General features: G+C 37.8%; 1 protein-coding gene across 2 annotated transcripts in view; it reads left to right on the top strand.

Moving 5' to 3' along the window:
• LOC138064416 (serum response factor-binding protein 1-like) overlaps positions 1-23,289 on the top strand; it is a 69,025-nt gene that overhangs the window by 12,366 nt on the left and 33,370 nt on the right. The window contains exons 2-3 of one of the 2 annotated variants that reach the window (XM_068926951.1): positions 13,798-13,886; positions 15,069-15,141. The exons of the other annotated variant lie outside the window; for it this stretch is intronic. Coding sequence (XP_068783052.1) covers positions 13,798-13,886; positions 15,069-15,141 — 162 coding nt within the window. The remainder of the gene's footprint in view (positions 1-13,797; positions 13,887-15,068; positions 15,142-23,289) is intronic. 2 annotated transcript variants of the gene reach the window in all.

Here is a 23,289-nt window from a genome sequence, read left to right as displayed (position 1 = left end):
CCCTCTCTAAACTTGGGAAATTTTACCTTTGAGCATCAGTCAAGAAGATAGACACTTGGTGGTTACTGATTAGAGAAGGAGAAAATGCAGTAGTTGGTTTAAAATACACTTGCATGAAAGGAATTCCTACAGCTTGCAAGAACTGTGTAGAGGAATGAGCAGCACTCGTTGCACTGTCTCCTAAATGCAGAAGTACTGGTGATACTTAACCCATACTATGAAAATGAAGTTTACACACTGCAAGGTTTACCTTGAGACTTCTATCCGAAAGTTAACTAATAGATTCTGAGTTTCACTTTGTCCAATAGTATTTAATAGTTGAGACTTCTCTTTTTGGGCCAGAATTTTCACATACTTAAACCTTCCTGCCTTCTGGATTCCTAGCTTTTATTTTCCTTCTTACATGTATGGACAGGGAAGAACTTTACTGAGCAGGAGGTTTTTTTTTTTTATAAGAGTCGTTCAGATCAGAAAATGTTTGGGTTTTGCTCATAGTAAGATCAGTTATTGTTATCCTCAGTTTTCACAAAACAGGTTATGCGCGCACTGCATAGATTGATAATCTAAACTGTGGTAGCAGGACCACTTCTGTCTTTCAGACTTATAATGAAATGGGGAAATAGTTTAATAGGAATTTATCACACTGGAACACAAACTTCAGCTGGAGAGTAATTAAACAATAGTAAAGTTTTATTTTATTCATATCATAAACTTGAAACTTTTCCCTTTATGCTTTTATTCTTATAGCTTAATTTCTTAGTTCAGTCAATGACTACGTGTGTTTCCATAACAACACCTGTATGATGACATTGAAATAGAAATTGTAAAACGGCTGAGTCTTGTTACAAGATGAGCATTTCTGAATGATAGCTTCAGAAAAATAATTACTGCCTTTTCTGGTAGTATGCAAATATGGATATTGGCCAAACATTGTGCTGCTATAGTGTTTCATGTGCATCCCACTCATTCCCTGGCTTCTCAGCAGATGGGACTAGTCTGAAGTTGAAGGTAATTCAAGTAACTATTAAAATGTCTCTTTTTACATGAAGTATGTTGCACAAAAGAACCTCTCTTCCTTATATACTATTCAGCAAGCTATCATTGTTCTAACTTCCCTTAAAACCTTAATCACCAGATTAAAAATACCAATCAAAAGAACGTGGTAAGACTAGAATATATTGTATGTTTAAGCTATGGAAGCAAGGAAGCCTGGTGTCTTACAGCTGTGTCCAGCGTTCCTTAAATCTTCACACTAGTATCCTCAGGTCGTCTTCTGTCTCCACAGCTTTCTGCTATGTTATCCTTGGAGTTGCTCTCTTTGAGCTCTAAGCAGTAATTGCAGCTGCAGCCCATGAGGCAGAATGGCGAATCTGGTCCAACCTAGTTTCTCTGGAGTATTTAAACCAAGACATTGGAGCGTACTGTAGTTCAGAGATAAATGCAAATGTTACCTTCCTTTGTTGTATAAACAACGGAATAGATACAACAGAGGAATAGATGCACAAAGGACAGCTGTCTTTCCAAAACTCTGGTTTACCTATCGCTGATCAGACAGGCCAGTGATGCTTCAAAGGCAAATGACATTATTAAAGATAATATTCTGTTTATTGGACCTGTTTTTGATTAACAAACATATAGTTTTGGGAATTATCTGGGAGAACGCATTGGATTCTTCCTAGTTGCAATTTTAGCATTGGCAACTAAAAATGGTCATTAGTCAAACTTAATGGAAAATGTTGAGCAGATAGAAATTTTTAGAGGAATATTTGAATTATGAAAAGAAATTGAGGGACAGAGGAAGCAAAGGATAAAAGGGTAATATTATGAATAAAGTCTACCTTGTGAGTCATGTTGAATCCATAATCTGAGGAGGATTAAGCTTTGTGAGGAAAACATCAGTGTAAATGGGAGTGTAAAGCATGAAAAGAGCGATATGGGAGGGCAGAAAGGACCAAACTCTTAGTCTTCAAAATGGAGTACAAAACTGCCTGAAGCATGTCAGTGCTGTGGTCTGTGTTTTCTGCTGACTTTCTCATTGGAGAATGCCGTGCTTCAGGACCTTAGATTAAATAAAACTTCATCCACAGAGTGAAGTCTTTGAGTCTGTTGATCAAATATACCCATCTAGTATGCAGCTTTTTAGCGTTATCTTAGGAAAAAAGTGCTAAGTACATTAAAAAAAATTTGCAGTGCAGGCATATGAAATCACCAGTATTCTGAGAGGAATCCTAGTACCATTTTAAGAGGTGATGATGTCTGTAAAGCACTTCTATGCTATTCCATCCTTATCAGTAGGCTTTGCTAGATTCTTTACTCTTAGCCAGTCTTCTCTCTTAGCTTCTTGATTCATGGATTCTTCTCTATACTTCTCAGTTTCTGCTGTAAGCGTTGAGTAGTGATGACTGCTCAGTTCTTAACCCAATGAAGAAAATATAAAGACATCTCCATTTTTGTTTGGATCCTGTTTTTTTTTTTTTTAAAAAGTATATGTAGAATCTGTCTGTTTCCCAGAGCTTTTAAAGTTGAGTTGAAAAGCTGAGTCTGAATAAACCATTGGTAAATGTAAATGTTTGAATTTTTATTGAGTACTAAATAGCTTTTTGAGAGAGTCATGTGTGCTTAAGGCTTAGACTCTCATAGCACACCACCTTCAGCTGAGAGATATACCTCCATAGACTGTCCAGGTCTACTAAGAAGGCAACATTATTGGAAGTAAAATAGGCTTTTGTGTGCTGTAATCTGATGATTAGTATGGGACACTACTGATTCTGTTCTTGCTGTATAAGCCTGCCATAAGCCGTGCCACCTTTCTGGATGTGAATTTGCCTTCTGTTGGTATTGTCCAAAATACTTCCAAAATAAATGATTGCACGAATTACCTTGAAGTCAGTTCTACCAGTGCAAAAGAAGGGGGCAGCGTCTACTCTTCTAGGGCTAACACATGACTGTTGCTGTCCTCCTCTTATTCTCCCTGCCCGCGCCCCCCCCCGCCCCCCACGTTAGTCCTGTAGTGCAGCAAACTGATCCTCTACCAGCTGGAGTTGAGCAGCCCTGTTGTGGTTCAAAAATCTAGTGCCAAAACATTTTATGTTAATCTGAGTAAGATGGTATGACAGTTGACCTGCAATTGCTCTTGTAGTACGCTGACTGCTTGGCCGTAGGATATTGGAGGCCTGTTGTGTGAGAAATGGATGATGCGTGAATGCCCTTGTAGTTCTTATAAAATGAACTGGAGCATGCAAAGAGCAACTGGTTGGCCAAAAAATGCTTTGAGGATTCCTGAAAAGCGTTCTTAATCAAGTGTCGTTTACTAGTCAGTTGTTTTAAACATTCAACTATTTTAAACATTCAACAGAAATTCAACAATTTAATATTAAGTATTCTCTATTCAATATTCAGCTGCTATGTGGAAGTAAAGGAGCACCTAAATGAGGGAAAGCAGGGAAGAAGTGTAGCATTTACTCTATGCCAATACTTAATCACTGTCCTACCAGTGTGCTCTTGTAAACATCTCTGACGCAAGTGAGTGCTAGCCCCAGACTGAGACAGTGAGACCTGATGTAGAATAAGGGAAAATGCTCTGATGCACTTGTTTGTCCTTCCACCTGAGCTACCAAGTAGTGTTTCTCCTGCTGTTCTTGGAGGATGGGATGAAATGCTAGTCAATTTGTTTGATGTTAGATTCTGTACTTGTATATCAGTTTTGGAGTTGGTACTTACTAGATCTCATATGGACTTAAGCAGTAATGAGTCTGAGTCTTTCAGCTCTGTCAGAAAAACCCTTTTGTTGATGTCTTGGGGCTCTGACAGGCACACTTTAATTTACATTTAAAGCTGTTACTGCTCATAGAGCACGCAGTCAGAAGTGAGCGTTCTAGCTTCTCACGATAGATGAAGCTAATACTGTGATTTGTGGTAACTGAGGGGATAACATATATTCCCTTCTCTTTCTCCTCCTACAGAAAGAACCTGTGAGACAGGATCTGCACCTGTCAGAGCCTTAACAAAGGAGAGCTGCTATACAAAACTTTGCTTCTTACACGGTAGAAACAGGCTGCTTCTAGACCTTTTAAAGCTGCTATGTAGGCAGGAGGGAGCTTCCCCCAATATCGACCAAGGCAGAAAGTGCTCAACGGTGTTGCTCTGGATCCTTTTTAGATAAAAGGAGGTTAATTTTTTGATTTTTTTTTAAAAACTAGCATAACTCAAATATCTTCTTAAAACATAATGCAACTTAGTTCAGTGAGAAACATCCTCAGAACAGGGATGTAAGTTTGTCAGTCTAGTTTGACTGACTTTTTCTATTTTGTAAGCAGCTTGTGCAGTTTGTAGAGAAAAGTTGGAACATGATAGTGAGTGTTTAAAGAAAAAACACCAAATCCCTCCTTAAAATCAATGCAATAGCATTGGTTTTGTTTTTTGCACTGTTGTTGCATCTCTGATTTTGTGTTGTATCATACCTGCTTCTGCCACAATTTTCTTCTCATGGCACCAGTTCAATTCTGCAGGCTTGGACAGATGTTTATAACTTTTATAATTAATGCAAAATTTGTACAAACTGTTTGTTAGCCGTATAATTGGGGTATGGTGTTACGCTCCCAAATATGCAAGTAATGTAAAGATTATTAATCATGTCATGTGTGGAGTGCTTTCTTATCTGATTCTAAAAATTAACAGATCAAAGGCAAAAACAAAACTTAGTACTCTCCTGACTTATTAATGCATATTTATCCTGATAATTTTTAGGGTGGTATAGTAGTTGTTTTTGTTACTGTCTTTGTAAGAAATCAAAGAATAAGGGGACACGAAATGCACATGTGGCTTCTAGCTAGACTTCTGTTGTAATTAAGAAATCCTAAGTATAGAAATCTATTGCCTTGAGCTTGGTTGTGTTGGCTGCCTTGATCTTACCCCTCCTGCAGCATTCCATGGAAATACTAGGAGTGTTAGATGTGGGTTTTCGAACTCAAGCCCAGCTGATGAATTAAATATAGGGGTAGAAATCCCCTTCAGGTGGTTCTCATTTTGGCAGACCTGTGTATTTTTATTTCACCCCTTGCCCCACCACCACCAGTATGGTGAGCTATGCTCTGGTTTGTGTAATCTGGCATCTTTGAGCAAGTTTATCACAGTTATTTCTTATCAGGAAGTTTACAGCTACCACTGTTTATTTAGGGCTTAGAGGTAAGTGTCTAGCCAGCTCAAGATCCTGGTTTGGACTTGAGAGGCTAAAATATTCTCTGAAGTACTGCATGGAGCCTGATTCTTTACAATGAGACACTGACTTTGAAGCAGTAAATCCATTAAATTTTGGTTGCTGGCTATGAGCAAGTAATTCTAGACCAGCCTTACTCCCTCCCAACTGTCTGAGATGTTTTGAATCACTTCTCAAAAGCCTTTAGCTGAAAATGATCTTTGCTAGCGGTCTGAGTACTCACTGCGGTTTCCACTTGGATAAATTATGTTAGAAATGGCAAGAGTTCTCCATACTTAAGGAAACATGGTGCTATATTGAAGAAATACTCTTATTTTTGTGCTTCTGTTGAGTAGGGACTGAGAAAGCAGCACAGATGGACTGTGGAGGGAGAGTTGCTCCATAATTCACCAGGAGTGCATATGTTATTTTGCCATGAGCGTGGTGACAGCAATGTGACCAGATGGCTAGTGTGCTCTTCCTGTCCCCCTTGAGCCAAGAACCTGGCGGAGTGGGAATCCCAGGGGCCCAAGAGGCAGCGGGTGCTTTGCATCTAGCCCTGCTGCTAGTAGCGCTGCTCCCACCTATCTTGGGCAGCACTGGGAGATCTGCAGCTGGCTATGTAAGTTTTGATTCATTCAGTTAAATGTGTTATGTTATAATTCATTCCACTTGGTTTGAACCTGTTTACTTGTAGCTGATGGTGGGAAGGGCATGATTAATGTTGCTTATTGCACAGAAACTTGCTAAAGAAGCAGCATGTTCCTTAGCCCTTATTTTGTTGGGTTTTGATCTTAATATTAAATAAGGGAATAGTTTATTGATCTTAGTCGGGTTTGTAGTAGCCCAGCTCTACTTCTCCATCTGTACATGCTCACCTTGTTCTACTGCCCTGGAACTATCATACATGTGACCGCGAGGGGAGCCAGTTCAGAAACTTGATCTAGCTGAAAACGAAGTTTTTTGTAAGTCTGTTTTTTCTGTTTTGGGCTCTGGCTTTGTATTTGTATACAATCACTTCTACTTAAATATAATATAAAACTACTTATTTATGTTTTTTTAAAACTGTCCTGGAACTGAACCTCAACTCTCCACGTAGCTACGCTTACATTGTTCTTCCTGCCTTTACCTCCCTACTTGCACACGCACATACGCGCACACACACACACGTATATGTTATTAATGCAAATAGCTACCGTAAATCTAAGGCTGGTTATTTCCAGATATATTTACACTTATAAAATATGTACTGTAATACAGTGATCCTTTTTTTAAAGGTAAACTTGGCAATTTCCAACTTTTCCTAAGAATCTAAAAATCATTAGATCTTTCAGGCTGACATTCCAGATAAGAGAGAGAGATTTGTAATGAAGTTCCAGAAACATTTTTTCACTTGGATTATTCACTCAAAAGATTCTGAACTATTGTTAGTTCTGGCTAATATGTGATCTAAGTGCAGGTGTTTTGAATTTGAAAACTATCTGTTGCCAAATAGCACCAAAAATTAACGTTTAGAATACTATGTTGCCATGGTAACGTCTTGGTTAGAAAAAGACTTCCAAGTAACTAAAATGAAACCAATGTTTTTGGTGTGCCCTAAAACTAGGAAAGGAGAGAGAAGCTCAGTGAGAGCTAAAACATTAGACTTAGTTCCACGTTTTCCTTCTAGGTATTGGAGGGACATTGACTACTCGTTTAAATACTTTTCACTTTTTCTTTCTTTTAGAGTTGGACTTCTTACTGTAGCACTTGTTAATGCATAATTTAAGCAACATACACAAATGCTTTCGGTGTGTTTTAATAACTTTTCCCTTTCTGTTGCAGCAGTGCTCCTTAAACTGGGAATTCTTGAACAAACTTTCTATTGCAGCAAAATCAAGAGGCTGTTGTATACCTTTGGGAACATCTAAACAATTTGCTCCTTTCACGTTGTGCCATTCTGATGTAAACAGAGCAGAATTTCATTTCAGTCTGCTAGGCTTCGCTCGGCGTGAAAGGTCTCCCATAAGATTGAGGTATAGCTGCTACCTATAATTTCCTTTAACGATTCTTTTACTAGGCCCAATGTGAGCAGGTACCTGGTAGTCTGACAGTGATATGATTAGGTATATTAAAATGGGTTGTCTTCTGAGGCAGAATTTACATAATGCGTTCTTGAATTTTTGTCATTTGTCATCCCACTCATGTCAGGTATTACCTTCATGTCAGATAAGACCTGTTAGCCTTGAAAGCAAAGGAAAAAACTAAAGTGAGAGGCAAACTCGAACTACCCTCTTTTCTTTCATGCATCAAGTGATATCAGGAGTTCTGGTCGCTATGAGGAGAGCATTTTTAACTCATGTATGAACTGTTTATCTGCTCTTGCTAGAACAGTTATTAGGGGGAGACACATAAGACATTATATTCCAAAGTAGATTCAGACATTTCCATGTAAAACTATAGAACGTTATTTAGGAATGATATCTTCAAACTGTAAATGAAAAATTTATTGCAGTTATGTCCTGACCTTGAAGACCCCTGTGTTTTAGGGATGTCTTCATTGTGTTGGGGCAGAGCAGGGGGACCTCTCTTCAGTGTGTGTGTGTTCATGTAACATTATGGATATTTCAGAACAGTACACTCTTAAATTGATGAGCTCTTTTTACTTGATGAGGTTAGATGCAGAGCCCTTCATTGAAGAGAAGAGAATGATTTATCTATTCTGGTTACTTGTATAGGAAGTAGGGCTAGACTGTGAGCTGGCATAAAGCAGAAGCAGATGAAGGAACTCCAATCTGTTGTCCAGTGCTGGTTGTTTAAAGGTTTAATACTCTGTTTAAGTGCATTATTGGGTCAGGACCAAGATGTTCAGGACCTCATGGACTGAAGCCCAAGGAGAACAGTTGTATGTGCTTCAGACTGCTCAGAAGAAAAAGACATGGCCATCAATTTATTGGCTTTCGTGCCTTTTGGAAGCAGGGCCAGCTGCATAAGTAAACTCGTTTTTAGTTTGAGAATTTAAGACGTGCTGGGTCTTGCAGATATTTTCATGTACAATACTAGCTATTGTATGTGGTAACATGAGAAAAATATTTTAGATTTCATGCTGTAAACTTACACAGATCATCTAATATTTCAGTGTTTTGAACGGAAGATATTAAACCAGTCCTGGGTGGAAAAATGTTTTTGCTTATTTTTTCTCTTAACCCATTGGATTATTAATTTTTGAAGAATGTTTTTTTTGAAGTGCAGTTGATGCTATAGTTCAGAGTAGACACGTACCTTTCTTGATACATCTACAAGTCTTTAGTCACACTTTCCTATATTTTTTCTAATTGGCTGAACGCTAGCTTAGTTTGGAGACATGTTCCCTTGTACAAACCTCAAAACAAGTTTCGCAAGTAGCCAAGTATAACATTTTATTCTAATGTAATGTTCCTTTGAGAACTTTACTGTTGTAGTCTTTAAAATGTGAAGGCAAATAACTTTTGACTGTTCATATGAATTTCAATGTAATGTATGCCGATACCATTTTTTTCTTCTGTATTACTTGGTGTGGATTTGTTACCATCACAGATCTGAGGCCCTTTCCAAAATGATTTAGGTTTTTGGACCCAGCAACAGGTTTTCTCCTCTCTTGTTCTTGTTTTCTGGTCCTTTCATTTACGAATTCCATAGATTTCTCTTCAAGAAACCTGGAAATTTTCTTAGTTTTCTTGCAACAGTTTAATTGAGTGGGAGACTCTTAAAATAACTTTCTGTTCTGTTACACGTTTGTTTTATTCTTTTATTGTATACAAAGAACATGTCCCATTAATTTAAGAGATAATATATGTGATCAAAAGCCCTTTCCAGCAAGTCCATCACTGATTCTGGCTTTCCAAACTTTTTTTAAATTTATTAGATAAAATCAAGTAAATTTTACTTGTGGCTGAAGTATCAGTATTCAAATTTTCTTGCAAAAAATATGAGAAGGAAACTTAGAGATCCAAAGTTATGACTGAACAGTCCTGTGTCAGTCTCTCTTGTACCACTGTCACTTCCCCATTCCCTGAATACTAAGATCACAGTGAAACTGCTGAGGATGGATGAAGTTTCATTGGGTTACCATGCAAGAGTACATGCATCCGAGTTTGGCATATGTAGAATTTTTGCTCTGAATATTAGATGAGATATTTGTTTTTTAAATCCTTTTATTATGATTAAAGTTTCTGCAGCAACATTAAGAAGCCAACAAAAAGTTTGGCTCTAGATGAGGGAGAAATCTAAGTTGGAGGAGGTGACCATAAGATCAAGGATGTCCTCTGAAGGCAACTTTCCAGGTTGTAGACAAGCAAGACATCAGGACAGGGCCTGGCCAGCAAGCTGTCTACTGCAGGGGTGTTCCAGTAGTTCTCCAACTCAGGGAAACATTTGGGGGAGGGGGGGGGGCCTCTGTAGCTTAAATGGGGCCATGTCAGATACTTTGGGAATGCTTAATGACCCCCTCCAGAGGCAGCAGCGACCTGGAATAAGAAGCTGAAGTGACTGAAGCTGTTAGTCTCCCTTCCTCACCTGTAAATTTTCTGGATTCAATAAACTTCTTGGGATGCCTTTGAAAATAGACAAGTCAGACTCCTTGTTTACTGAAGATCACCTTCTTTGGATTTGACAGGCACCATTGTGTTTTTTGTGCCTATGTCAAGTATGCCCAGCCATCTAGACTGGAGCTTTTTTTTTATTGCCAGATACTGCCCTTATTAGCAGTGAGCAGCAGCCATGGGAACTCCTGGCTATGTGCCAAGCTATCACTTCAGCATAGCTTGTGCTGGAGTTAAGGAATTCCTGTTTTAATCCCCCCGTAGTAGCTTGCACTCCATGGGCAAAGAGGCAAAATGCAGGAGAGGGCTCCTGTAGTTCGTGTCGGGCTGTTATTCTCCTGCTGATCCTATGCTCTGCTCTTTATCTGTCCTCCTTGTGGAAATAGCAGCAGATGCTGTTTTCATGTCACTTTCATGTGACTTTGAAGTGACAAAATATTTTCGGGAGTGCTTCCTGTGGCTTGTAAGCTACTGGGGCAATGGAAGCCTCTCTGTGTGAAATACTTATAGCCATGAAATTTTCTTCTGTTTGTGTTTGTTTGGGATCTGTAGAAATACCTATTTTTACTTATGGTACCAGTGGGAAGCATAGGGGGAGCATACAGGTGATTTTGGTGTGATCTCTAAGGACAGCTTTTGAAAGATGCTAATGTGTTTCTAGGCTGCTATATGTTATTACCTAGGCTTATTTCTAAAAGTGGATTCATTTTCCCGAAGACATCTTTAGATTTAATAATTTATATATAAGCTGTAAAAGAAGTTGCATGGAAAGTTATTTTGTCCTGATACCTGTGACCAGTTCTTACTTACTATGTATAGTGGCTATAATTATTCTTTTGGGTTTACTGCCACCTGTAAGTAGATAAAAAATCCTTGTCACTAAGTGTTAAAGCAAGGTTAAGTCTGACCCTGTCTTATAGTGCAAGCATTTTAAGTTTTACTGTGAAGACTCTTCCTTTTTTATTTTCTTAGGTATTTTTATAACAGAAATATATATTGCCTAATACTATGAGTACATATTTACTTATTTTAAGGAGTCCACAATTTTTTTTTTACTCAAGAAGAAGTTGCATGTCTTGCTTTTTAACATCAGAGACCGAAAGCTTAATGAGTCCTAGGAGCCACACTGGTGGTCGAATACCCGTTGTTTCAGGCATGCTATAAATCCAGAGCAAAACTTTTTTTTTTGATTTCTATCCCAGAGAACTGACTGCTTTCTTGAGAACTTTATGAGTACTTCCAAGAACACAGTTGATGCATATTGTCCCGTGTGAAAGAAGTGACTGTGGATTGCATAAATTGATATGCCTAGTCTGCCAAAGAGCGAATACCTTCCCTCATTCCTGTTGTCATATGTCTACAGAGCTTTCATTGGCGGGCAGCTCTAGAGGCTGGGTTTTGGCTCGCTTGGGCCCCAGAAACATGCTGCGTCTGCATTAATATTTCTAAAAAAAAAAATACATTACAAAATATTTTGAAGGGCAAGTTAAGTATATTTTGTTTGGTTTTGCATGAATTATTTGATTTCAAGTGTGTTCGTAGCTCATGGATGTTTTTAATAGCTATTTTAAAAAAGGCACTAAAACTCCTTATGAGAAGGCATACCCGTTTTGCATCTTAAGTGCCAAACTAATTGAATGTATATGTTTTCTAAGATGTATTCAACAGAAGGTGTGTTATGTTCTTCCTTCCCTTTAAAAAATGATGTGAAATAAGATGCCATTTTTTCCTTAAAAATGGATTAGAAAACAACTTGTAGTAATTCCACTGGAGCATCTTTGAGTATGTAAACCTTTTACATGAAAAGGGTTTATTCCTTAGCGCATTTTTTCTACAACTTTTGATATGTTCATGCAGTGTTGTTTTTTTTTTCCTTTCCTGTTTCTCGTTGCTTCAATGGTTAGTATACTTTTAGGTCTATTTTCCCCCCACCTCCAGCTCTCCTTTCCAAAAATATGCATTTAAATAGTTTTCATGTCTGCAATACTGTAACTGGCAGTGCTGGCATGGTTGGATGTGTGCAAGTCCAACATGTGCTGTCAGATTTTTGTGTGTGCTCCGGAAATAGCATGTCAATTGTAATGAATTAGTGAGATGTAAACAGTGCTGCTTTCTAGTGTAGACATGGCATTAAGCACAGATCCTTTCTGCATGTGGTTACTACTGCTAACTGAAGTGGAAATGCTTGCAGGTCCACCTGTCTGCACAGTTTCTTTTTTTTTTTTTTTTATGCCACCACCTTCCCCCCCCACAATAATTTGGTTGAGGTAAGTACTGACCTTTCCTGTTTAGACTAAAACAAGACACCAGTTTTAAGTATCAGACATGCTTGGCCCAGAACCCTTCCTCTTTTTTTCTTTTCTCTCTCTATGCAGATGCCAATAGCTCCAGCCCCATACCATTCCCCTTCCCTACTTTTAGCAGCACTGCTAGACCTGCTCCTTTCTTGTGCTTGGCCATCCCAGAAGGCATGGCAGAGCTGAGACCTTAATTGACAGGTACCTATCTTTAGAAATTGTTTTGCTCTAACTGATCCAGTTTTCAGCAGAGCCACTGCTGAGCACTTCTCAAGCTTAAATTGTTGGTTGTGGAGGTAACCAAGCAATAAGCTAGCTCTAGATAGGTGGGCAACTTTTTTTTTTTTTTAAATAAGTGTTATCTTCTTACCTTTATGGTGGTGTCTCTGCGGGGGATAAATACTAGCCAGGCTACCTGCTTCGTAGTGTAACCTTGAGATGAAAATTTGAGGCTTCACAAAAAAAGGAAGTGTCCCTCCATGAGTTTTGAAAGAAGAGGAGGAAGAACAAAAAAAACACCCGTTTCTTCTGTCAAGCTTGTTGAAGGTGGGAATGCTAATATTCCTGCTGGAACTGGGTTAACAAGCAGTGTTACATGTCTGGGCAGCAAGCAGTCATTTTGATGTTGTCTCTGACGAGTTAGAGGATATGATGGAAATCTGAGGTATAGTAAAGGACTTCCTTGCAAAGGATGTCACAGGTTCTTTGGAACGTTATTCATGCTGGGTGAAATTAAGAAAAATTTGACTTTTGTAAGGAAGATCTTTTTTGGTTAGGGTTTTTTGTGGCTGATGTTCTAACGTTTCCTATTTTAATGGGTTTAATTTCTAAATATGAAATTTTAACAGTAATAGTAAGATATATCTGAATAAATACCTTTAAATTTTCCTGAATTATAAGTAACCAGGGTCACAAGTCAAAACTGAGTCCGTCTCTCCCGACTGTGTGTTGTGACGAAGACCGTGTCTAGCCCTAAGGTTGCCTCTGATGGAATTTCATGGCAAAAGATTCTACAGATTTTTCCAATTGTTCCATTTGTTTACAGATAGTTAGAATTCTGTTCCTCTTGTTGTGGGGAGAGAAATGAAACCAAAATATCACTGTCAAATTTCCTTTAATGCTGTGTATTTTGAAATATATTTTTGGGAGGAGCAGGGGACCGGAACCTGACAGGAAAATTAATGCAGCAAGTAGGAAATCACTTTTGTTTTCGTTTTCAACAAAAGTACTTCAGATACGTAGAACAGAATTTGATAAGGTGCAAATCTGTTTATGTAAATAAATAATATTTAGTTTGGGGGTTTTCCCGTATGTCTTAAATGTTTCATAACAAAAATGCTTTCAATGGAGTCTGTAATATGTACTAATGGAAAAGTACTGGTGCTGTTTTACTGGGGCAAAAATGAAGTCAAGGTAAAAGGTGAGTCTTTTCAAATCTTTAGCTCAGTCTAGCTCTGAGAATAATATTAAAGCATGACTCGTTAGGAATGTCTTGTCTTCTGTTTAGACCTCAGACACATTTTTAGACTGTTGGTTGTTCTTCCTCTGGTGTTTATGGAAGCAGTTGGATTTTAAATAAGATGTGAATTCTCTTGAACTGAGATTTTTGTTAGCAGGGGAATGCACTCCGTTTTTGTTACACTGACTTTAAATTTTGGAAATTAGTTTAAAAAACATCTCGAATGTATTGTATATGGAAACTAATCAAAGAAAACAAGCTTCATGATGTTTTCCCTCTTTCTGACAGGTTGTGAAGATGAGAAAAGATGTGAAGAAGGCCAGGGTCCTGGCTATTCGCAGACTAACCAGGCACATTGGGAAATTAAAGTTGAAAAAGTCAGTTTTTAATATTGGCTTTCTTGTTTGTGTTTTTATAAATGAGACAGTATGTTAATTGTCCTCTGAAAACAACAGAGAAATGGGAGACTGTCCACCCTTCCAGTGAAGGGCAAATTTGTTTGTGTGTATATTGCATTAAAAACCTAACTATGAAATGGATGAAGATTTTCAAAGCTCTAGCCTGCCACCTTATAAAAAATATGATATAGGCGCATCATGTGATACACAGACGATAAAAGCAACAGTTCTACATAAACCTAAAATATGTTTGTGTGGAATTATTTTGAAGCACATTTGGTCCTCTCCCTGTGTTTTAGGTACTATGCTGCATAAACTGTCTTGTTTTATGATATTTTAGAGGCAATAAAGCTAAAAGGGATTTTGTAAAGCAGAATTGATAACTGTTTGTAAGCTATTTAATGTCTTGGGAGTTGATCCCAATCACTTACAGAACCTTTTCACAGCACTTTTAAAAATGTCCAACTTAATCTTTTAGGTCATTATGCTGTTGAAAAGAAGTGATGCAACTTCTTTCTCACTGCAGTAGTCTGCAGGATTCTATAACAAAAAACATTCTTTAGTTTGCCTAGATACAGTTTATACTTAATATTTTTTTCAATAAGTGCTTATTTAAAGAAGATTTTTGTAGACTCTATTTTTAAAGCTAACTGGCTGAAAGTGGTTTGTGACACTTTTCGCTGGAGACGACAGAAGCAAAATCTTGTTACTGTTTTCAAAGTGTAAATGAGCGTACTTCCCTCCCATAATTAGTGAACTGCACAGAATAAGAAGCAGGTCCAATGGCCTTCTATGTTTTAAAAATTACAGATCTTAAACTCTAATATTTGAGATTAGTGTTTTGTGCTTATCGGTAGGATTTTTAGTTTTAGTAAAGTAACATCTGTCTTTCTGATTTTTTTTATCCTTGTTTATCCTCTGTTCAGAACAGGAGAAGCATAAATATTTTGTTGGACTCTTAAAATGTTACATGTAACAACAAGGTGATGCATTTTTATTCAGCCTTGTGTTTGGGGTTTTTTGGTTTTGTTTGTGGGGTGGGGTGTTGGTGGGTTTTTTTTGTTTGGTTGGTTTTTTTTTTTAACTACTTGGTACCACCACATGGGAGGCTTAAGTGAACAAAAAGAGGCTTTTTTAAGTAAACGCAGACTTCGTTTACAGGGGTTCAGAAGACTTGGTGTTAAAGAACCAAAAAAGAGCTGAGAGATTGATAGAAGAAATCCATGCCATGAAGGTAATATCATATGTAGATACTTAGATATTAAATCTAACTTATTTTAGAAACAAAATTCTTTGTCTGTTTTCTGGCACTAAGTTATTGAAGGTTACCTGAACTCTTCCCAAGATCAACTTGGCCATTATTGTAATGCAGCTGGAATATTATGAATATTTGCATATGTACACATTCATTTGCTGCACCTATCAAGGTGTTAGGCTAATCTGAGTCTTAACCTTGCCAGACCAAACTTGCATTTGTTTAGAAATGCTTGGTGCTTCAAGTTCTTATTGTAACAATTAAAGTGCAGAAATTAAGATTCTTGTGCTGCTCAGGAATGTGGACAGCATTTCGAGTGTCTGACAATATGGTATCTTTATTGGCAATTCTCTAAATTTGTGTGATGCTACTAGTATTTTACAATCGGCTTAAACTTCTTTAGTAGCTCCTCCAATTTGAGCTGCAAGAGACTGGTAATGCTTACTGAATTGGTCTTTTTTAATCTTTAACCTTGCTGTTAATTCATAGAGCTCTCATATCTTATACATTATGACATATCAGCAAATGCTTCAGAGATTTTCTTAGCGTCATAACATTTCATATTAATCATCTCAGTTTTAACAGGTACCTCTTAAAATTCTGTCTATTGAAATAAAGTGCGAAATCCAATCTTAGGGTTTGAGCATGAGATTGCTGTATAAGGTGAGAACTGTTTTTGCATTAAGTGAATCCACCAAAAAAAATCTCCAAGAGTCTGTTTTTTTTTTTAAATTGAAAACTTTAATGGTTAAATCACCCTTACCTGTATTTTCTTTCCAGATCATTGCACAGACCTTAGTCTTCAAATAAGCTGGCAATTGGAAAGGCTTTATAAACAGCTTTTTAAAAACTGCTTTTATAAACCACTTTTTGCTGGATTTGTAATGTGGCCTGGTAGTGTTGTGGGATTTTTTGGTTGGTTGGTTGGTTTGTTTGGGTTTGGGGTTTTTTGGCGAGTTTTTTTTGGTTGGTTGGTTTGGGGAGGTTTCCCCCCCCCCCTCAAACAGTGTTCAAGTTACATGACAATCACGTAGAGACATTCTGCTTTTTTGGGTGACTATCAGTATTAAACCAGAGTTTAATGTCCTTCTGTCAGGACATTACCTAACTGTCTGTTAGTTTCTGTTAGGATATAAGGCTAAATGATGAGAACTCTGGAAATGTCACTAGAATTGTAAGAGTGTACACTGAGTGACCAGGCATGTTGCAGCTATTACCAAGATAGCACTAATTCCCAAGCGCATGTTATATGGGATGTCTGTGGGAACTTCTGAGATGACTTACTGCAAGATCAGTGCTGCCAGAACATCTTCCAGAATGGTTTATGTAATCTATGTTGTATTCTTAGTTCCAGAGTTGGTTCATACTGATGTCTCGAAGTCTGCGTGCACCTTGGATTATATGACCCATATATGTTTTTTCAGTTGGTGTAGGCCTTCTGTTAAACTACATTAGTCTACTCTAATGCAGTCTACTCTGCATCCGCAGTTAACAGCAGTAGTTATATATTCAGTTTACCTCGTCTGATTCTCGGTATTTAAAAATGTCAGTTAAGAAGTCTTAGTGCCTTTTGGTTTTCTGTATAATTAATGGGGAGAGAAGTGTCTCCAGAGAGACCTGCAGATGTTGAGTGGGCTGATTCACCTTCCTGGAATGCCTTTTTCTATGAATTACAGGCTAGGGTAAGAGGACGCCTGAACTGAGGTGTTGAAAGGTAGTAGGTTGATTCTAGTATTAACAATGTGTCAGACTGCTTTGGAAGAAAATATTTTACTGTGAGGAGATCATTTAGTCAAGTAGAGAATGAGCCATGCAGAATTAAAGGAAAATTTCAGTTGCTAGTAGCAACTCCTTGATGCTACATAAACTTAAGGAGTGCAGCACTTGAGTGTTAACTCTGAGAGTCACTGTCAAAGGAGGATAGATTTCTAATTTGGAAAGCTAGAGGCATACTCAAATTTTGCTTTGAAATAGTTTAAAGAAGGAGAGGAGTCTTAAAAGTGAGTAACTGAGAAAGAGGAAAAGCTGTCTTTTCCTGAAAAGAGCTGTTGAAATGATCTCAGTTGCCTGTGAAATCATTCTATAAGTGGTCTGTCTTTGTGAAAATGTGCCTTTAATATATTAATAATGATACCTTTTATAGCAAAAAAGGTTAGGTTTCCTTTTTTCTTTAAAAATGAAGAAATAGGCACTTTACTGGCTTTACAGTATACTTGTTTCTTAGTCAAAAGAAAAATCTCTGTTCTTTTTCTAATGAATCACAGCCTGAAAGCCACTAGTTTACATACTTTTTTCACCACGGTTCATTTCTGGACTAACAGAGCTTTCCAGAGTTGGCGTCAAAGTGTTCCTTGTTTAGCATGGAGGAGTAACAGAAGAGGTTTCACAAATCCCTGAAACCCTTTGATGTGGTAGGAGGTTGTTTAGCAGTGAAAGCCTCACACCCACCTGCATTTCTGTTAAGTTATTGGTCAGAGGAGTTCATAAAGAACTTTTGACATAATGTAATTGATTTTTTTTAGAAATTCTACGAAAGAATGGACAGAATAGAAGTTATCCATGAGGTATGTTGATAAGTGGTCGGCAGAGGTGCGACTTGAAGCAAACTTGTGTTATCTAGACTATTCCAGCAGTTTCAGGGTGTATCCCAGATATTTTTCAGTGGAGATGCAAATCCTTTTCAAAACTGATTGTGTATGCGTGTCTATCTGTAAAATACAGGAATTAGTCATTTTCCATAGAACTCGCGGAAGTAGTCCATCAACTTCTACTCATGTGCTTTATGTAAGGAAAAATGTCTGCCTTCTCAGTTGCTGAATGCACTTTTTGTCATAGGTGCTTTTATTTATGTGGATCTCTTGTTTTTCACAGAGCTTTAAGTACATTTGACAATCTAATCTCTTGTTCCAAATACTTGAGACAATTAAAGATTCTTAATTAAAATCATTAAAGCATAATACATGCTATTCTGATATGCTTGTACTGGCCTCTTTGCTCTGTCAAATGCATCTAGTGTTCTTAGCAAGATGGAGATGCTTGCAGTTCATGTTTTTCTTAGTACTAAAAAAATTAAATAGCCTGGAGTGAGAAGAGCAGGTGGAGAATACGGTCTTTGGCAAATTCCTGTACCCGTAACTTCCTAATAGTACTTTTCTTTTCAATTTGCAAGTCTTTAGTATCGCTGTGTGTTGACAGCTGTACAGCACAAGAAGGAGAAAGTAAGTTCTACTTAAGTTACAATTCCTTTATGGAAAACAGGAACCAGTTGCCACACTGTGTCCTTCAAGATAAAGTGATGAAAGGTTGAGCAGACTTTTTGTATTAGTAGTGACAGAAAAGGATTGTGTGAATGTGAGATGGGTTGAGTAGATGAATTTATTTGTGGACGTGGGATAATAAGTATTAGGCTGCTTGTGACAGTCATGTGTTGTTAACTTAACAGTAAAAATAAGATCATGAGCTGTTTCTTTGACACTGCCCAGCAGGCCCTCTCTGCTTGGTTTTAGGCACAGTGTTACATATAAGCTCTTCTCAGTGTTCTACTTGGAGAAATTTGCCCCATTTCAGCTCCCCTATTTGGGCAAAGGAAATGAAAATTTTGAGAAAAAGGAGTAGCCTACACTAATACAGTGAGGGGAAAAGAGGAGTAGCATTCACTAATGCAGTGGGGAAATCACTGAAGTCAATGTTCTGCAGATATGTGAACTTAACTGTTTTCTTCTGTTCCTGTATCACCCTTTAAAGATGTGTAGTTGTTTTAAATTGTGAACCGCATGATAATTAATCAGACTCCAGATGACTGAATGATTTGCTTGCTTTCAATGATAAGTGAAAGCAGACTGGACAAATGATTCTTCTCAATATTTTGCAGCTCCTAGAAATATGTAATCTATGACTCTATATAAATGTGTACACCTGACACTGCGCAGATGCTGTCCTAAATCTTTTCTGTTTTCCTCGGCTGCTCTCTCTTTTTTGTTTCTTCCTGTACTTCTGTTTGTCAATTTACTTTTCTTTTAGGACCATCCTCATAATTTTCTCCATCCAATGCAGCATAAAGCTGCAAGTCCCGGTCTTGGCATACTTTCTCCCCTGTGAAATCAGGGTATTTTAACCACCGACTTTGGTCCTCTTACTCTGTCACTAGGTTTGAGGAGTATAGTAAGCTGTAAATATAGAGGAGCTGAAAAAACAAAACAAAACAAAAAACCCCGCAACAGTAATTACTCTGGCCAACGTGGCTTGTAGTCAGAAAGTGGGCGTTACAAGTGGGAGCATGTGTATTCTTTTATCTAACAGTTTTTCTTGAGACTGCTGCTTATAGCTTCTAGAAATTTTCTTTATTAAATAGTGCTAATGCCTTTGTGAAAATCCTGGAGAAGGAAAATAGTACAATTTTTCTTTTGAGTTTTCGCCGTAGTTGGCAAAGACAGCACACCTCTTCCTACACGTGAATTTTTCTTCCATCAATAAAGATCAGACCTAGACTGCCTTTCCCCTACCACATATGTGAAAGAAAAGAAGAAAAAGAAGTCTCTTGAGGACTAGTGCAGACAAGTAGCTTTTCAGTAGGACTTTCTAGTAATGCCCTTGGAAGGCACAAGAGGTTGGTCCTGTTTCACAAGGGATTTATTTTGAGCTTAGGGAAGAAAGACTGGAATTCTGAGATTTTGACAGTTTTCTGTCTTACTCAAGTTTTCAGGGGGGAAAAATAATGAGGGGTTGAGTTGGGTAGCATTGAGCTGCTGTTAAACTAATAAACATTTTTTACTAGTTCATTTATGCTTATTTGGGGGGTCTGTTTGGTCAACACAAAGCATCTTCAATCTATGTGCTGATATTTCTTGGAACATTGTTTATTTTTCATTCTGAGTGTAACAAAAAAACCAAACAAACAAAACTTCTTTTTTGCCTGATGGTGCATCTGTTGTTAGTGATTCCTTATCTATTACAACAGTTCTGAATTTTCCTCTGTGGTAGGATCTTTTCCGTCTTTTCTCTACTGCTGCTTCATTAACTGCTCTTTCTAACTTGGACCGTTATTCTAGGGAGGAGAAAACGCTTGTTATTTCGATAACAGTTGTTTCATAATTAAATCTTGGGGGTGCTTTTTTCCTGTCTTGACATGGACCCTGAACAGACACTTCTGACAGCTTCACTGCCAATGTACTGTTTCATACAAGTAGGATGTTAGGTGCTCATTTTTCAGGTTAAATACTGTGTCATGGAAGCTGTGCCATTTGGTTTGGAATGGCGTTTAATTTCTGATTCTTGTGTGCTTTTGTTGTTAGAGCAGGAGATTTAAAAAGAAGTTAATAGGCAAATAAAGCTGCTAATATGTCTCAAGCACAACAATCAGAAATAAACATTGGGAAATGAGAGCAGTTAAAAATTCCAGCTACGTGGATGCAGGAACTGGGTTAATTGTTTGCAGGAGTTCTCAAAGCTATTGGACTAGAGCACTGTTTTCTGAGTTCTTCAGAGTTGACTTTTGCCAAAACCGTATAAAATATTTATTTAGCGATTCATGAAAGATGGGGGGAGGGAGCAGAAGAACAGGATGATCCTTGCTAGACTTTCTGCTGTGATTCTACTTCTTTGCAATACACACCTGTGTGTGCCTAGAGGATTTTTTTTGTTTTGTTTATCAGATATGATAATGTCAAAATTAACTATCCATGGTGGAGTACTTCAAGTTTGTTTACACAAAAATAACTGATTATCTAGCAAATTACTAGCAATAGTTAACTTATCTTGAATTGTTTAAACTTCTCCACTAAAATAAGGTCTTAGTTCAATACATCGTAGCATAGTTTTACTTTGGAGATTTAGAACTAGCTTTTATATATCTCATAAGATGAAAAAGGTGACATTAAAGCAGATGTTATATCAATATTGTATGGAGGATGCCCAATACTGAGATATGGAAGAAAGGGTGTTTGCAATGCTTAAAAGGAAAATGTCTTCCACTTGGAGCAAGCAGTTAGTTACAAGCATTGTTAAACGGCTTGCAAAGGTGCATGCTCCATCTTATAAGTTATTACTGGAAACAGGTAAGTCAAGACAATATTTTTCCTTTAATATACTTAAAACAGGATATTTATTGCAGAATACTGTATTACAAGAGGAGAAGGGGGAAAAATGTTTTCCCCCATTTTCTCTCATCTTAACTTTATGTACTTTAGCAAGATATGAACAAAGGTGGGGTTCATGATGAACTCTCGTAACACCGTCAAGCTTATGAAAGCCAAATTGTTTCATAAATGTAGAGCTTTAGTCTTACGGATGTTTTTACAATCTTTAGCCTTGGAACAAAGTCATCCTATTACATGAAAGTAATAGCGATAGGGGTGAGAAAGGCCTTTTTGTTCAAGACTGGATAACTGGAGCATTTAAGATGGGTCAGCGTAAGGAGCATGATAAATCCTGCTTGTAGTATTGTCTTTTTGGCATGGAGTTTTTATATCCTGAAGTATCGGACTTAAAGCCTTATCATTTTCTTATAACAGTAGTGGTTTACAGTAGTGGTTTCTTTTTTGGTTGGTGCTTAGTTTGGTTTTGCTTTCATCTTCTGTAGCCTAGGTTTCAGTTAACATCTCACTGTAAATATTTGTATAAGGTAAGAGCAAAGCCTGATGTACCTTTTTGCTGTTTTGCGTTTTTTAACCTCCAAGCATACGTTTCCAACAAAAATGTCTCTAGTATTTTCTTTCATATTAGATAACGTGCTTTCATGCTACCATTATGGAACGTTAACCTTCAAAGGTTTTTAGAAAGGGTAATAGGAAACTCTTAAACTCTGGTGTATAAACAATTTAAGAAAGGTCCTTCCTACTTCTCAAGGAAAGACTCCGTGGTCCCCCTTTGTCAGCCGTATGGGCCAGATGCCACCCCCAAACCACTGTGAGGAGGGAGGAAGGAAGGAGAAGAGTGTGAATCCCTCAGCCCTGCTGCAATGGAGCAGGGCTTCTCCTTGAAGATCAGGTGCTAACAGCAATCTGGAGGGCACAGCCTGGAGCCTCCCAGCTCTATCGGGCAACTGTGGCTGCTGAAGCATCGCTGAGCAGTGGGAGCGCTTCATCCACGTTCACTTGCCATCCATCAGAAGCTACATACCTAGCAGATTTTGATTTTGTTTTTTGTTTGGAAACTCCAAGTGTTAGCAGTCCTAGCTAGTCTGACAATGTCTACACTCAGTAGCTCTGGTCAGATGTCTGTGTTGACATCTTAAAACTTTGGACACGACCACAAGAGGCTTTCACAAGTCTTAATGCTTTTGGGAAGTGTCTTGTTATGTGCTGCTCTGCAGTGAGATGGATAGATCCATATGTGCATTAGTAATATATGTGCAGTAGGAATATATTTTGTGGACAGTACTGTACCTGCACACATTTGACCAGTGGAGCTTAATGCTGCTTTAATAGATAAATTATCACAGAATAGAAAGTTTGTAAGTTTATACTGCTGAACAGATATTACTGGCAATAGACTGTTTCAGAGAAGATGTAAACAAGTGGCCTTTAGTACTTTTTCCATGCAAAAATAGTGAGGGTATTTGTATGATAACCAGTGCCTCAAGGCTAGAGTTGAGGAAGAAAGCATCATCTATTTGTTCATCTCCTTTTTATAGCATGACTTATCACCTTCCTTACATGAATATTAAAGCATCTTAGGCATTGAATTAGGGAAAACTTTGGCTGCTGTAACTTCAAAGGTCAGATTGTCTCTGTTACTTTTGCTATGTGCTTTCTTTCTGGCTTGTCTGTCTCCTACTTCATTACATGTAGCCAAGGAAAGGGAATAAACCCGTACTCTTAACGGATGTTCATCTTTTCTTATTGTTGCCTCTGCACCCTCTTCCCCCCGAGAACACAAGTTAAACACAGTAAACCAAGTGTAGAACATCCTAATAGCCTGCATGTGGTTGGATGTGTTCACTGATACCTTTTCTTTTTCTTCGTGGAGTTCCCTGGAATTTTTCTGTGATGTTCTTGAAGGAAATCATTCCTTAATAATTCACAAGTATTTTATGTCAGAAGTAACAACTTCTTCATATTGAACTCTTTCTTTCTTGAAAGAACTCCTTTCCTTCCATTTCTGAAATTAAAAATGAATTATTTTACAATT

The sequence above is a fragment of the Struthio camelus genome, chromosome Z, assembly GCF_040807025.1.
Source record: "Struthio camelus isolate bStrCam1 chromosome Z, bStrCam1.hap1, whole genome shotgun sequence".
NCBI lineage: Eukaryota > Metazoa > Chordata > Aves > Struthioniformes > Struthionidae > Struthio > Struthio camelus.
This window is presented reverse-complemented; position numbering and strand designations above follow the sequence as displayed.